This window comes from Suillus paluster, assembly GCF_016628075.1.
Source record: "Suillus paluster strain FC165 chromosome Unknown EDB91scaffold_1, whole genome shotgun sequence".
NCBI lineage: Eukaryota > Fungi > Basidiomycota > Agaricomycetes > Boletales > Suillaceae > Suillus > Suillus paluster.
This window is the reverse complement of record NW_024537561.1, coordinates 898913-912501: the sequence shown is the minus strand read 5'-3', so window position 1 is coordinate 912501 and position 13589 is coordinate 898913. Positions and strand designations below refer to the sequence as shown.

The 13589-nt window shown below is 48.1% G+C and overlaps 6 protein-coding genes and 1 non-coding gene across 7 annotated transcripts; 3 read left to right on the top strand and 4 right to left on the bottom strand.

The window, feature by feature from the left end:
- The first annotated feature begins 32 nt into the window (after positions 1–32).
- On the top strand, positions 33–1843 carry EDB91DRAFT_1093133 (t-SNARE). The gene is made up of 7 exons (XM_041316789.1): positions 33–509; positions 565–798; positions 849–957; positions 1013–1089; positions 1139–1258; positions 1317–1402; positions 1452–1843. Exons 1-7 carry the CDS (start codon positions 438–440, stop codon positions 1591–1593), a joined length of 840 nt encoding a protein of 279 aa, XP_041184354.1. The 5' UTR covers positions 33–437; the 3' UTR covers positions 1594–1843.
- On the bottom strand, positions 1844–3052 carry EDB91DRAFT_1093127 (FAR-17a/AIG1-like protein). The gene is made up of 5 exons (XM_041316788.1): positions 2669–3052; positions 2556–2620; positions 2460–2503; positions 2097–2403; positions 1844–2040 (listed from the first exon to the last, which is right to left on the bottom strand). The coding sequence occupies exons 1-5, from the start codon at positions 2809–2811 to the stop codon at positions 1928–1930; spliced, it is 672 nt and encodes a 223-aa protein (XP_041184353.1). The 5' UTR covers positions 2812–3052; the 3' UTR covers positions 1844–1927.
- A 1178-nt stretch (positions 3053–4230) lies between these two features.
- On the bottom strand, positions 4231–6280 carry EDB91DRAFT_21096 (MFS general substrate transporter). Its single transcript, XM_041326458.1, has 7 exons — positions 6076–6280; positions 5927–6025; positions 5656–5880; positions 5161–5608; positions 4781–5112; positions 4690–4731; positions 4231–4626 (listed from the first exon to the last, which is right to left on the bottom strand). Exons 1-7 carry the CDS (start codon positions 6162–6164, stop codon positions 4371–4373), a joined length of 1491 nt encoding a protein of 496 aa, XP_041184352.1. The 5' UTR covers positions 6165–6280; the 3' UTR covers positions 4231–4370.
- Positions 6281–6352: 72 nt separating this feature from the next.
- Positions 6353–7982, top strand: EDB91DRAFT_21025 (uncharacterized protein). The gene is made up of 8 exons (XM_041326453.1): positions 6353–6788; positions 6845–6931; positions 6994–7054; positions 7111–7178; positions 7229–7282; positions 7338–7412; positions 7464–7790; positions 7857–7982. Exons 1-8 carry the CDS (start codon positions 6743–6745, stop codon positions 7925–7927), a joined length of 789 nt encoding a protein of 262 aa, XP_041184351.1. The 5' UTR covers positions 6353–6742; the 3' UTR covers positions 7928–7982.
- A 74-nt stretch (positions 7983–8056) lies between these two features.
- On the top strand, positions 8057–12689 carry EDB91DRAFT_20938 (regulator of Vps4 activity in the MVB pathway-domain-containing protein). Its single transcript, XM_041326448.1, has 12 exons — positions 8057–8277; positions 8348–8577; positions 8627–8700; positions 8753–8844; positions 8898–9013; positions 9062–9144; positions 9194–9236; positions 9289–9364; positions 9411–10109; positions 10168–10208; positions 10255–10425; positions 10474–12689. The coding sequence occupies exons 1-12, from the start codon at positions 8248–8250 to the stop codon at positions 12617–12619; spliced, it is 3801 nt and encodes a 1266-aa protein (XP_041184350.1). The 5' UTR covers positions 8057–8247; the 3' UTR covers positions 12620–12689.
- Positions 12659–13461, bottom strand: EDB91DRAFT_1325549 (uncharacterized protein; the record flags this gene model as incomplete). Its single annotated transcript, XM_041325205.1, has 4 exons — positions 13218–13461; positions 13077–13161; positions 12811–13028; positions 12659–12754 (listed from the first exon to the last, which is right to left on the bottom strand). The coding sequence occupies exons 1-4, from the start codon at positions 13407–13409 to the stop codon at positions 12659–12661; spliced, it is 591 nt and encodes a 196-aa protein (XP_041184349.1). The 5' UTR covers positions 13410–13461.
- Positions 13462–13506: 45 nt separating this feature from the next.
- Positions 13507–13589, bottom strand: EDB91DRAFT_t4. Its single transcript has one exon. It is a non-coding gene; the product is annotated as a tRNA-Asn (tRNA).

The following is a 13589-nucleotide window of genomic DNA, read 5'->3' as shown; positions in this document are numbered from 1 at the left end:
TGGACCCGTATGTTTGCTGCGATTTGTGGCTGTACGTCCCTTACTCGCGCTTCGTTCTAAAACTTATAGTACAACTCTTTCTTCCAGCAAGTACTCGCTAAGCTGGGACACTGCTGCAATACTATCTAGCGGTCTATCCACACACATATCAAGCAACTTGAATCTGACCTAATCTTTATTTTTCCAACCCTCCGCCTTCTTTCAACACATCTTCACGACATAAAATGGATAGGTTGGCAGCAATGAGAGTGCGTTTATCCCTTTTTCAAATCAACAGTGAAGTTGATGTCTTCTGGACTACAGGCCCAGCAACAGGGCGGGTGAGTTCGCATGTTATTTCATGTTCATGACGGGTCCCTCTGATTTCATGAGATCACAGTAATTCATACGGCCAAAGACAAAATCCATATACCAGGCAAGACGACCCTGCATACGAGATGGCTGACGTGAGGGACAGTTCAACAAACTTGACATCAGGGGGCGACAGTATGGCAGAATTTTATGCGGAGGTAGGCGCTTCTTGTTATCGCGGGAGTCGCTCAATTAAACATGCTTGTCAATCAGATTTCATCCCTTCAAGACACTATCAAGACTTTTAACGCCAATGTTTCTTATATCGACGAGTTGCACTCTCGTTCACTGAACAACACAGATGATACTGCCGCGCAACGCAACGCCTCTCAGCTGCAGGAGCTTGTGGAGGAAACCAGCACTCTGAGTACAACACTCAAGCGCCGTGTAAAGGCATTAGAGAGGCAGGGAGGCAGTGGGCGTGACGGCCAGATTCGCAAACAACAAGTGTGTAGCTCTTTACACAGTGACAGAGGAGTGACTAAATTAGCGCCTAGACTGCTTTCGTCAAGTCGAAGTTCGTTGACGCCATCCAATCCTATCAGAATGTCGAGCAGCAGTACCGCCAAAAGTACAAGCAGCGAATGGAGAGACAGTTCAAGATTGGTACGACGAATGCATTATTCATTGTCCATGTCCATCGCTCATGGTCATCCCTTAGTTAAGCCAGATGCTACGCCTGAAGAAGTTCGGGCTATTGTGAACGACGAGAATGGGGGGCAAATATTCAGCCAAGCTGTAGGCGAACTTAGTCCTTCCTTCAAACAGAATCTCATCCATGACCTAGTTGATGAGCTCCAACCGATACGGCGAATCAAGAGCAGCATACCGGGAGGTACAGGAGCGACACCAGGATATTAAGCGGATTGAGCAAACCATTTCAGAGCTTGCTCAGCTCTTCAATGATGTGCGTTTCAGAACGCTTAGCCAAGCTGTCTGTTGATGTTCACCCTCAATATTTTTAGATGAGCATGATGGTTGAGCAGCAAGACGAAACCATCAACACGATTCAAACATCAGCAGAAATGGTCGAGAAAGACACAGAAGCGGGGTAAATGTTTCCCTTGGAATGGTGGCGCAGTTTCTAAACATTTCCACAGCCTCCAGCACACAGGAAAAGCTGTTGTCTCTGCTCGCTCAGCCCGCAAAAAGCGATGGATTTGCTTCATCCTATCGCTTATCATCATCGCAATCATTGTCATCATTGTGGTCGTAGTCGTCAAGAACAATAGTGCCAAGTAAACGTCTGTCTGTGACTTGTCTGTGCCTTGCCGTTTTATGCTTATTCCACCACTTTACCTATTGGACACCTGTCGTCTAACTACTGGCTGCACCCCACGCTCATTACTACATCTCTCTCTTCTATCAATCTACTGGACACTAGATAACTTCTCGTTGGGTTCACCAGCAGTTTCTACTATAACAATCTGGGCACTGACCTTGGTATTATCACTTTTCCAATGACATGAACAATTTACCGATCACAATCTTTATCTATTATGCTAATACTTGACATTGTGTTGTTGACACCCAGCTCTACACGAAGGTACAGATGATAAAGGATGATACAACCCTCCTAAGGATGCAGCGCGTTTATGAGACAGAAACAGCCCCAAGCAAGGAAGGAGACAAATGTATAGATGCCAATGCGGATGTTGAACGGGTTCTCCGTTAGGAAAGGGTATGGGACTGGACAACCAAAGTGTTTCAGTGATACGCAGCCAAAGGAAGATACGGATACTGACATGTGTTGTTGTAGCTAGCGCAATATTCTACCCAGCAGGTATACCATGTTCCACAGACGAGAACGACGAGTGGTGCACCGATTTGAACTTGCTTTCGGGTATATTTCTTCTCGAAGAAAGTAAAATCTGCAAGGAGGGCGACAAGAGGAGCGAGATGTAGAGACAAATCTATCTTGAGAGGAATCCATATCAATTCAGGGACAGCCAGCGAAGAAGAGGGCTCGGAGCCCAACAGCGGGCGCTGTAGAATCAATGATGGGAATAACAAGAGGAGTGACCAGTACACTGCGGATATCACAAATGCTAGCTGGAATGGATTCATCAATGAACGAGATCATCGGAGAGGTAAAACGGGGATGTTACAGGCAGAGATATCATAAGGGAAGCACGCTTAGCGGTGCGAAGGGCTGGGGAACGTGTCATAAATCCAAGAGAGAGCTACTTGGCTGTCGCACTTACCGGTGAACGAAGGCAGTATATCACAACCGAGGCTTAGAGCCATGGTTAACCAAGCGGAGGCCAGCCTTGCCAAGGTAGGTTAGCTTGGAAGTTCCGGGGTAGGCAGCACTCACCCTTGTATAGTCAGAAACTGGAAGTGCCCTCCTTTTTGTGTTCTGATCCAGGCGTCCATAGGTAGTTTTTTGAGGCTAAGAAAGCCGTATGCCATCACGCCCACAGCTGCTCCATGTAAAAATAACGCTGCGGGACGAGGCATGATGTCTATGAGGGTATATGCTCTAACTAAAAGCAGGGAGCTTGTGAACGTTCCAGCTAAGCTCAGGAGGGTTTAAAGCGAGGCAGGCTAGGCTTGGGCTAGGCCAATATTAATTACTGCACCCGAAACTTTCCGGGCGTGGCCATTTTGACGCAGTCCTGCCACGGTGGTTGCTGAAGCGCTGACGGGCTGTGAGGCTAAAGTCGGGGATGACACGCTGTGAGAAACCTAGCTAGACTTACTCTTATGGCCATCACTGTGGCTTTATATTACGAGGCCTCGCCTTCACTATATTTATCTAAATAAATATTGTCTGCGAACATTACCTTTACAAGAGTGACCTAATTGATCTCACTCGGTCTGGCGGGAGTACAGATGTGCTGGCTAATCATCACGCCGTGATGATTAACCAGCAGAAGGATCTCTTAGCCGTATGTTCCACTAGGAGATCCAATAGCCCCAGAAGCAGGTATACTTGAAGGTGAAAACAAACTTCGTCTCAGCTATCGTACACGAACCTGCCAGAACCAAGCTATGGTACAACCAAGGAACGGGACCTTCTGACCTTACGTTCGTGTGCCGAATACCAGAAAGAAGGAAAGGGAAAAAGGGAGTTCAAAAATAATCACGACGTACCGACGGCGAGGGCGAGTGAGAAGAGGTGAGAAGGACTGGCCCCCAGCAAAGATTCCCTAGGGGCAGGTGAAAGGATAGCGGAGCCGCGGAAGCGCTGTAAATTAGTTCGACTGTTTGCTCAATTAGACTTGTGTGGAAGAAATTAAAATAATTATTGTCTTCCGGAGATATCGCACTCCTCGCCAACTCTTACTCGACAGACAGCATAAGTAGTGTCTGCACCTACAGTGTACACGGTGCTGGACATCATGACATGGTAATCATTGCTGCATGAAGCACAGTGACGTGGCATGCATGTTGTCAAGCTCGACGCGACATGTTTAAGGCTTGATGCAGCGTGGGTAGGGCTTGACATGGTAACATGTGGCTTGACGCAGCATGCGTGAGGCTTGACCTGGCTTGAGTCAGCATGGGTGGGACTTGACATAAGCACCGGTACCGAGGGTGCATGTGGCTCGACAAGATGGGGGGATGAGGAGGCCTGGCAGGCTGATACAGCCTGGATAACACATCATCTCAAAGCTCACATTAGACCACCATTAGAGACAGTACATGAGGCGTACTCGACAATTTGCAATTGATACTTCCCCATGCTGTATGATCGTGGAGTTTGGGTATGACGCACTGTAAATTGAGATGTGCATTTTAGCACTCTAGGGTCTGTACGCGGATGGATATCCATGGATAATGAAAGATGAAAGTGTTTCGAACAACATAACATGATATTTGAAGGTAGTTCAAAGGCATGAGTGCCACATCACAGCCGTGGCAGGCGCGTCATTTTCACCTAGTCCAGACTTTCCGAGTCTTTGCGCTTCAACGTACTTAAGCTCCTTGAATGTGATAGGTCATAGCGTGATATACATACGAATGTGATTAGATGGATGTCCTTATTCCTGCTCCTACCAGTAGCGTAATGTGTATCAGACCTGGTTTCTCCACGTGCGCCAGAGGTATATAGTGACACCACACGCAGCGAATGCAATAGCAGTGTTCCATGAAAAGGTCATAATCCAGCACTCGATGCCTTTACAGACCCCGCCGTTACTTGAGTGACTAGCGGCATTGAAGGCATAGAAGTATGAGAATGCGGGAGCTCCAAGGAAAGGAGCATAAGTTAGAATGCCGAAGTTGCGCCCGAGGTTCTCTATACCCCACACAGACGACACCAGACTCGGTCTATAGAACGAGCCGGACAAAGTCAACCGGAATCACTGGGAACAAGGAGCTAATGAAACATACAAAATTGTGAAGGCTGAACCGTAAGCGACACCAGCGCCGATACTAATGACTTAATGAGAGTGATGATCAGGTTCAAGGCGCCGTCACTGACCTAAGAGCCCACAAGTCTACTTGCGACTTGACGCCGATTACCATCCAGAAATAGGTTAACGCAAGCACCAGTATCGAGAAGAAGATAAATGCCACACGACTGATGTGGCGCTTGCGTGGAATACTTTGGGCGCCGGGCAGGACGTGTGCTGCAACGGGAGATACCAAGTCTGCCAAAGGTCCGACAACTAGTCGAGAAAGCGTGTTTGCAAGAGCTAGTAAGCGAACTTGCGTTGCAGTTGCCACCTCAGTAGAAGGAGCTGAGATTGTGCTGGAAGTGTACGATGGAAGAGAGAGAACAATTGTACCAATGTTGGATATCACCATTTCGCTCTTGCAAAGTCAGAAAATCAGAACCGTGATATGAGAGAGCAAACTCACAGAGCCTAGTATCACGAACAAGACGAACGCCAGAGCCCAGAAATTGTGGTCTTTGACAAGGTCGATCACCGGACTATCATTGACGGCAGAAACAGCGACGGCGCCAACCTCAACTTCAGCATGATTGCGCTTTCCATGGAGAAGAGCTGTTTGCTCGTCGACGTGGGCCGGACTCTCTGAATCCTCCAAGACAACACTTGGAAGATCTTCGGGAAGAGGTATGATGTGGAGAGTGAAAGCACCGAATAAATGAACGGCACCGCAGAGAATAGCAAGGAACTGTAAAAAGTGCGTAACATCAAGTCCTTCGTCGGGATGCGAGAAGAATCTCGAGGCCAGTATTGATATAAACATCGGCGATAAGCCAAACAAGGTGATACTCGTTCCAGATGCTATGCCGATAAGTTCTGGGAAGTTCTTACAGGCAGCAAATATGGAAGAGAAATATCTAGACAACAATGAGTGACGAGTATCCCAAGAAACTGAGCCACTGACGAGAAGGCAGTTCCAAGTCCCGCGATAAAGAAGTAGACAGTAAGATGATGGAATGAAGATGCCGAAGGTACAGTAATGTCATCTGGCGTGTTAGCAATTTCCTTCGCAAACAACCCGAAACCTGTAAAGAATAGGCAACTAGCGACGGCGGAACAGGCCCAAGGACCATATTTGTCGACGACCTTGCCTATCATAGCTGCAAAGGGATATTGGCCCATCATCCCGCTGCGAAGCGATCAGCAATCATTGTTGTGTGCCGAAAGATGCTTACGCCAAGGCTATGGTGGTCAGTTGAGGCTGAGTTAACTTTAAGTGATCGACCAAAGCAGGTGACATGAGAGAAAACGCGAAAATGCCTCCACCACAAAGCCTGGAATGACATAAATTAGCTCCAAGTCTGGACACAACGGTATGACAGACGCATTGGCAGCAATGGACACGCAAGCGAGGGCAAGCCGGGCTCGACGCAAATGAGTCCGTCGAGACTGAGACTGTGTAGAAAGAGTCATAGCAAAAACTTATAGAATGCTGTTCAGTTGCATGAAACGTAGGCTGAGCTATTTGAACGTGATAGTTAGCCTGAAGGGTCGGTATGGGGAAAGACTTCCTTCAATCCGGAAAATTCCGTAGCGTATGTGTTAGGTTTCATCTCATGAAAATCGGTAGAGCTTTTATGTACACAGAATGGTTCAAACGTTGGACACCTACACATAAGTACAATTGGCTCTTCGACGTCAGCCTATGACTTATTATACAAATAAGGAACAACACGCAATGTACGTATATACAACAAAAGAAACTAGTAAAAGTAACGTTGATCAGCTTCCCTTAATGCGGCCACTCTTCGGGAGTCCCACAGCTTTTTGTTTACCATCTTTCTTATATTCTACAATGGTATTACCTGCTGCTCCCGTGCTTTCCAAAATCTCTCCCTCGAGTCACCTCTGGAGGTGTTCTCGTCTGTCCTTATATCGATCTCGACATCTAATAATCTACGTTTGACATTCACGACTCCTGTTTTTCTATCCACTTCTCATATCCTGCATTATTCATCGTACGGACGGCTACCACAAAGCTTGTATCTATCATGGAATCCTTTCCTGTATTTTTCAAGGTTCGGGCTATAACTTTCAGTGCGTATCACCTTCATTTGATCACTTCGTGAATTTCTGATCACCAATCCAATTAGCTTGTATCATCCTCATTAGCTTTATTTGGGTTGTACTTCTTTCAGTGGAAGCTTACACCCGCTGGGATATATCTGACCGTTGCAGTCGTGAGCTATTTGACCACATTCATCCCACTGAATCGTCTGCTGAGATGAGACTCTTCAATCAGGGTCGTTAACGGCTGTCTTCATCTTGACCAACACAACAACTATACTAATTTTACCTTTCCTGTGGGTCATTTTAATATTTGCCAGATCTGTCGTACTTGACAAGTGCTGCATTCCAGATTACTCCTGAAGTTCCGAGTGTGGTTAGATGCCGCTCGAATATTGTTACTTATGGTGGCACAAATAGGTCGGTTTCTTTGGGTTTCTGTAAGCGGTTGTGTGACACCAATTCGCTAGGATCTGCCGCCGCTTTCACTTATTGGAATCCTCAAATACAATGTCCAGATCAAAGTACGTCTGGTAACGATTCCCCAAAATATATGTACCGTTCTAAATTTGATCTCAGCAGCCGACCAGCTAGCTGTCTGCAAGTTGATTAACATTTATTCACTCATGGGCTGCTGGATAGTTCCTGCCATATGTCAGTTGCAAACCGATTTTTCACGAGTACAACCGCTTACAGCCTGAGCAGTTGTTTTATATGCCAGTTATTTTGCTGCCACGGTTTACCGCCAGTCACGGATACCCGTCGTAGTTGAGTCGCGCGAAAAAGCCTTTATGGAAACAGGATCAGTATCACCTGTCGTGGTAGACCCAGAAATGGCTATCACTTCCCCCCGTCTTCCTGCTCTCAATACTCGGGCTTCCATATTTCCTCCTTGTAGTTTGTCGTCCGATTCTTCGCCGTTCTCACGTCCGGAGGCACTCTCTGCATCTCCACTCACGATCACTGCTTTGCCACCCCTTGTTTCTCGTATTCCTCATCCCGTTGTCTTGCAACCAAGAGCGCTAGATAAACGTAATTCGCAGTCACCTCAGCGACACGTGTCTCTCGCGCCGTCATTTGCTGACTCCATGAGTTCAGTTGTACAGATGGACGGTACCAATCGCAAGTCAGGACGATTATCAAAACCCCTACCACACTGGTGTATCTAGAACTATTGTAGTCTACTTAGATTCAATGCATTAATGTATCAATATATAATCCCGCCCACTAGGCAAAGCCCTACCGCAAGAAGGTTTATTTAAAGCTTCAACTGCACTCGGCTGTGCAAAGCGTAAATGATCGCATTTTGTTCAGTCACCCTCTCCATTGAGTCACCAGCGTTTAAATCTGAGATCTGAGGATTTCGCGCAGCACTACCGCCATTCATTAATCACTGTCCCACTCAAATTTCATGACCTCCGATCTGTAGCTTCACTCGCTCATACGCTATCAAGTGAGTCCGTCGCAAAGAAACCCCGGGACCACGAACATGACGAACTGGGACCCAACTGCGACTAAAGTATGCACTGTTTCTTTGTCCTCACCACACGTCCACAATAACATGCCCTTATCCTTTACATTCCCTGCAGGTCTTACTACGGTCGACATCGCAGCGCCTCGGACAAATTCAAGAGAGAATAGACTCTCAAGGACAGATCACCCGACGCGACATTGCAACATTATTACAACAGAATAATACTGCTCTTGCGCGCGCTAAGGCACAGAATCTCATACAAGATGATGCGATGGGCGACTTGTTGGAAGTGTTAGAAATGCACGTCGGCGTGGTTATTGAGCATCTTGGCGAACTGGATCAAGGGTTTGTTTCCAAGCCTTATTATGAAACTCGAGAGTGACCGATCATTTAGGCGAACACCAAGTCCGGTTCTTACAGAGGCTGCAGCTTCCATCATCGCTGCAGCTCCCAGTGCTAATATCAAGGGTGAGGGTGAAATAAAGGTTATCTCATGCGATCTTACTCACAGAATAAAAAGAACTCAATGTAGTTCGAGATGTGTTGACTCAGCGCATGCATCGTCATTTCTCTAGTACACCTAATAGCCTTGAAAAGCACGTCCCTTTGCGCGCAAGTGTTTCTCTAGTATCCGCACTTGTTGACTGTTGACTGACATCTATTAGGTCATGCAATTACTGTATTCCCCAACCCCTTCTGCATCCAAGATGAATCACACGCTGACCAATGTAGCAAAGACGTATGGTGTAAATTGGGCTGCTGACCCTCCCCGGCAGGATATGTGCGTGTTTTTCAGCCCTTTATGAGACGAGCTCAACGGCTGAGTTAGCCTGAATGTCATCTCCGAAATTTTGGATCCAGAAGGCTCACCTATTGTCGACCTACCTCGTCTGCGGAGGCTATGTTCACAAGGTAAGAAGCTCCAAATTGTCAAGGAGTGATATCTAATCTGTATCGTCAGGGTTACCCGATGAACCTCCATGGCTTAGGCCTAGGATATGGAAGTACGTGGAAGTCGGTGTGGCTGATCTCTGACTGGCCTAACTTGCACTGTAGGCTTTTACTGGGAACTCTTCCAGTCTTGAAGTCAACGTGGAAAAAGGAAAATCGGAAACAACGAGACAGCTATTATGTACGTGCCTCTCATGTCTCGGAACGCGTGCTGATATGTTCAATAGGATCTTGTTCGCCGTTTGCTGTCACCACTGTCAGACATGCCATCACCAACAAAGCCTCTGAGCAGCATAGATACGACCCTAATGAAAATATCCGAATCTCTATTTCGTCTCCCCCCTGGACTCTTCGGCACACTCGATAGTGACCCGAGCTGTCCAATTATGTCACCGCTAGATGAAAATGGTGATGACACTGAAAGGATTGGGTGTGCTCATCTTATTGACGCACGACTACTGGTCCTCCGTGGACAAATTTCCACATCGAAACCAGCAGGTATTCCCGAAATTCGCCTAGAGCCTGACATTGGCACGCTCGAGCTGACACCATCACCGGACTCGGATTCCATTACATCCCGTAGACCAGGGGCACCCACCACATTATTACCCGCCAAACTGTTCGATGTTTCCAGTGCGCATCCACAGCACATCTCAGCCCTCCTCCGTCTACTTTATCTGCATTCATGTATAAATCCAGGGAACCAATCTCCACACATTCCTTCCTTACTTGTACCATTGTATGCTGTTATTGTCAGGGAGGTGGAAGCAGAAGATTTAGCCCATGCTGAAGCAGACACATTCTGGTTATTTGAAGCTCTCGTCGGGGAGTTTTCTGAACTGGCAGATCAGGAGGGCGGCAAAGTCTGGATGAAGAAATTCAGCGATCGATTAACACAAGCTGACGGAGAACTTGCTGCGAGTTTGGTATGTGCCTTTCTCAATGACTTATCGTATCGACTTTTTCTAACTCTAAATGTAACAGCACGCCAAGGGCCTGGATCCTATGCTCCCACATTACTCCTAGTAAGATGCTCTTCTCTGAAGTTTCATGGCTGACGCAAGCTCACAGTCGCTGGCTTGCACCTCTCTTGTCGCAAACACTTCCTCTTACCTCCATCCTGCCTGTATGGGACACGCTCTTCTCGTACCCAATGAGAACTCGAGACGAGAACCATAAACTGGATGTCCTCATTGATATCTGCACAAGTCTTTTGATCCGTGCTCGCGCGCCGCTTTTCAGGTCGGTCAATCATTTATTTGAACTGACGATTGTATTGAATCCTTTTAGACTTGGAAAGCCTGGAGGTAAGTCTCCGGGACTGTGGGCTGAAGAGCATGTTACCATTCGCCCTTCTTCGCCGCTTCGACCATGGGAGCTGAGCGATGCTTTCCTCGAGGGCATTACTCTACTGCAATCCTATCCGATTGATGCAGCTGGTGGTATCGACCGAGTCTTGCAAACCGCACACGATCTGGCCCAGAGGCGCATAGAGGAAAGTAGATCATCGAAGTCGGATAATGTTACCCTCGGCGCTCGGATCAAAGCCACTATGTGGAAGGGGTTTACAAACCAAGTCACCGCTGCTGATGGGACGGAAGAGGAAGAGGAGGAGGAAGACTCGAGCTCAGATGAAGAGGGCTCCCACGAAGATGGCAATGAGACAGAAACTCCGGCTGCTCCAACTCTGACTTCGCGCCTCGCGAATACGGTGTGGCGCGGGATTACCAACCAAAGTTCTATGGACGATTCTCCATCTCCGCCGTCACCAACTTCCCCGCTACAATCACAGTCACCACCGCTCCCTCAGAGTCCTCTAGAGCCAATTGCCCCACATATATCTCTTAGCCCACCGCCATCAAGTATTTGGGGTTATGCTGGGAAACTCAAAGACTCTGACACCGTCGCGACTTTCGCGAAAGTTAGCACAAATTGGCGCGCTAGAGCGATGAATGCATGGGGCAGTCGACACAGTGATTCGGCGTCGAATGGAGATACATCGTCACCCACAAGTGTGAAGTCTGAGCTACCGCCCTCAGCTTTGAATAGCTGGTCACCAGAGAACGATGACCCTAGCAATTCTAGAGACGGGAATAGACGGGGCTCGCTTCCTGGTAGTATTCGAGCGGCTGCTTTTGATGAACCCCCTCGCCCCGCATTCTTTCGAACACCCCGAGACAGCTTTTTGCCATTACCTCGCAGAGAGACTTATACCGCCCCCTCAAGCCCACAGATCCGACCTCAGCAGCAAGATAACTTCATGCATAAGGCGCAGGCCTCTCTGGCATCTTTGGCTGTTTTGAACCCACGTACAACAATCCCATCCCAATCTCCCAGGGGTGCGCCACGCCCTCTTCTGCTCAATTCAAGTTCTTTGATCACTGCGAAACCTCCGCTGTCCGCACACTCGGATGGCGGGATGCCGGTTACACGACATAGTGATTGGGCAGATGTCACGCGCACCAGGGGACACGGACTGCACACAGAGTCGATGTCTTCGGTTTCATCGCTGTCGCCTTCTGAAGCCTTCAATAGACCACGGTCGAGGCCGAGCTTAGGCTCCAGATCCGACATCGAATCCGATGGCGGAAGTCGAAAGGTGGCGTTAAACCGCAAGTCGATATCACCAATGGCACCCGCATCCCGTGCACTGCGAACTCCTTGGGCAACTTCTCCTCTAAGCACATCCGATGCAGTAATGCGCGATCCATCAAATAGCTATACTAAGTTCGTCCCTGAAGACAGCTCATCTGAAAGGGGCTGGCGCGGTTACGCGGCCACTGATTCACCCACGACGGTGTCATCTCCGCCTATTCCTCCGACACCTATCACTGCAGTTCATGTCGAAGCAGGGAAAGTACGGGTGAATGGTGAGAACCGGCAGAGCTCTATTAGCGAAGATAGTATACCTCTTGGGCCACCCACACCAAACAAGCTTTTACTACGAAAGAAGACGCCGCCACCTCTACAAGAAGATACGGACAATTCTGATTCGCAGGCCCGGACACCCTCCAGGAATCCTCATGTGCGCTCAAAGCGCCACCTTCCAAAACTACCCAGCCTGCGAACTCGCGATAACAACCTTCGGCCTACTTCCGTGGCTGAGCACAAGAATGTGAGCCCCAACACGCTTGCCCCTCCCGAGTCACTCGAGGAGCAAGAGTTAGCCATGACACCTCGGGCTCTTGATTTTGGTTCCAACGAACCCACATCGGTATCCACGACTTCGTCGCATTCTCCACGTCCTAGGCGGAAGACGTCAGCGGATACATTGGGGCGTTCACGAAAAATGTCAGGGGAATCAGTTGCTCGGCTGAGTAGATCTTCCTTCGCCGAGACGCAGGAAACTAGAGATAGCGCTGCAGAAGAAGGGGACGATGAAGGCTACGATGACATTCTGAGTGCGTATGAGAGTGAGGAAGGTAGTAGGGAGTAGATATCTTCGACTGTTCGTGATCGAAAAATAGAGGGTATATTAAATGCGGGTAATATTGTCTATGTGGTTGCGGAACATGAGCTCTTGCACTCCCTGATAAACCTCCAGGAGCACAGAAAAGTGTGGCAAAATATTCTGAATCAAGGCAAAATCAGACTACGGAAGGAAAAGGGAGTAAACAATTCACAGACCTCAAATACGACATCTATAGCAATCGTGTCCGTACTGGATCTGTGCACAGCAGCCAGATAATATCGGACATTCCATCTTCTTAAACCTTCATTTATGATGAAGTCCTCCAAAAGGGATGCGTGAATAAATCGCCTAGACACGAAGAGCGGTTTTAGCAAAGGGTACCCCCGATGCGTCTCGAGCTGTATACCAAAGGCTGGAAAAACTAGCACAGATTCTGCTCCATAAATGAGGAAATGCATAGACACAACTGTTTGAAATATACCATGAATGACTTGCGTACAGCGGCAGTAGATTATAAACCCAACTGTGAGGACTGCGAATGCACACAGCATGGTGCTGCCGCGAACCTAAAAAATTTGGAGTGTCAACATGTAAGCCGCGTAACTTCAAGCAGGATACTGACTCTTGGCCATATGAATGAGATGACCACGGGTAGACAAAGGTCGATCCACCTCCCCGATGTCGCACCACGGACAACATTCCCGCTCCCATCCCGAGCAAGTCGCCAGTTTTCAACGCGATACTCCCGAAAACTGGGCCATTCTGTGACAAACAGCTCAGGATGACAGTCGGGTAAAGGTCTAGTCTGTTGCATTCATCGAGTTCGTTGAAGGATGCAAGCGGATTCAAATGTGGAATGCAGATCCACTAAACCTGAACAAACAAATATTTTGAAAATATATGAAAAAGAACTGCCCCAGTGAGGCTCGAACTCACGACCTTCCGATGCCAGTTAGTAACAGTCGGACGCTGTGACCAACTCAGCCATGGGGCA

Bases quoted from the DNA above. Each gene is read 5' to 3' on its own strand.
- EDB91DRAFT_1093133 (XM_041316789.1), top strand. From the start codon at position 438: ATGGCTGACGTGAGGGACAGTTCAACAAACTTGACATCAGGGGGCGAC. The intron at 799-848 runs GTGTGTAGCTCT...ATTAGCGCCTAG, and splicing joins GCCAGATTCGCAAACAACAA to ACTGCTTTCGTCAAGTCGAA. The intron at 1,090-1,138 runs GTAGGCGAACTT...TCCATGACCTAG, and splicing joins GGCAAATATTCAGCCAAGCT to TTGATGAGCTCCAACCGATA.
- EDB91DRAFT_20938 (XM_041326448.1), top strand. From the start codon at position 8,248: ATGACGAACTGGGACCCAACTGCGACTAAA. The intron at 8,845-8,897 runs GCAAGTGTTTCT...GACATCTATTAG, and splicing joins AAAAGCACGTCCCTTTGCGC to GTCATGCAATTACTGTATTC. The intron at 9,014-9,061 runs GTGCGTGTTTTT...CGGCTGAGTTAG, and splicing joins GACCCTCCCCGGCAGGATAT to CCTGAATGTCATCTCCGAAA.
- EDB91DRAFT_1093127 (XM_041316788.1), bottom strand. From the start codon at position 2,811: ATGCCTCGTCCCGCAGCGTTATTTTTACATGGAGCAGCTGTGGGCGTG. The intron at 2,404-2,459 runs GTAACATCCCCG...AATCCATTCCAG, and splicing joins CCCTTATGATATCTCTGCCT to CTAGCATTTGTGATATCCGC. The intron at 2,041-2,096 runs GTCAGTATCCGT...TTGGTTGTCCAG, and splicing joins CGCTAGCTACAACAACACAT to TCCCATACCCTTTCCTAACG.
- EDB91DRAFT_21096 (XM_041326458.1), bottom strand. From the start codon at position 6,164: ATGACTCTTTCTACACAGTCTCAGTCTCGACGGACTCATTTGCGTCGA. The intron at 4,732-4,780 runs GTCAGTGACGGC...TTAAGTCATTAG, and splicing joins GTAGACTTGTGGGCTCTTAG to TATCGGCGCTGGTGTCGCTT. The intron at 4,627-4,689 runs GTATGTTTCATT...CTCGTTCTATAG, and splicing joins GGTTCAGCCTTCACAATTTT to ACCGAGTCTGGTGTCGTCTG.
- EDB91DRAFT_21025 (XM_041326453.1), top strand. From the start codon at position 6,743: ATGGAATCCTTTCCTGTATTTTTCAAGGTTCGGGCTATAACTTTCA. The intron at 7,055-7,110 runs GTGGGTCATTTT...GCTGCATTCCAG, and splicing joins ATACTAATTTTACCTTTCCT to ATTACTCCTGAAGTTCCGAG. The intron at 7,413-7,463 runs GTCAGTTGCAAA...CAGCCTGAGCAG, and splicing joins CTGGATAGTTCCTGCCATAT to TTGTTTTATATGCCAGTTAT.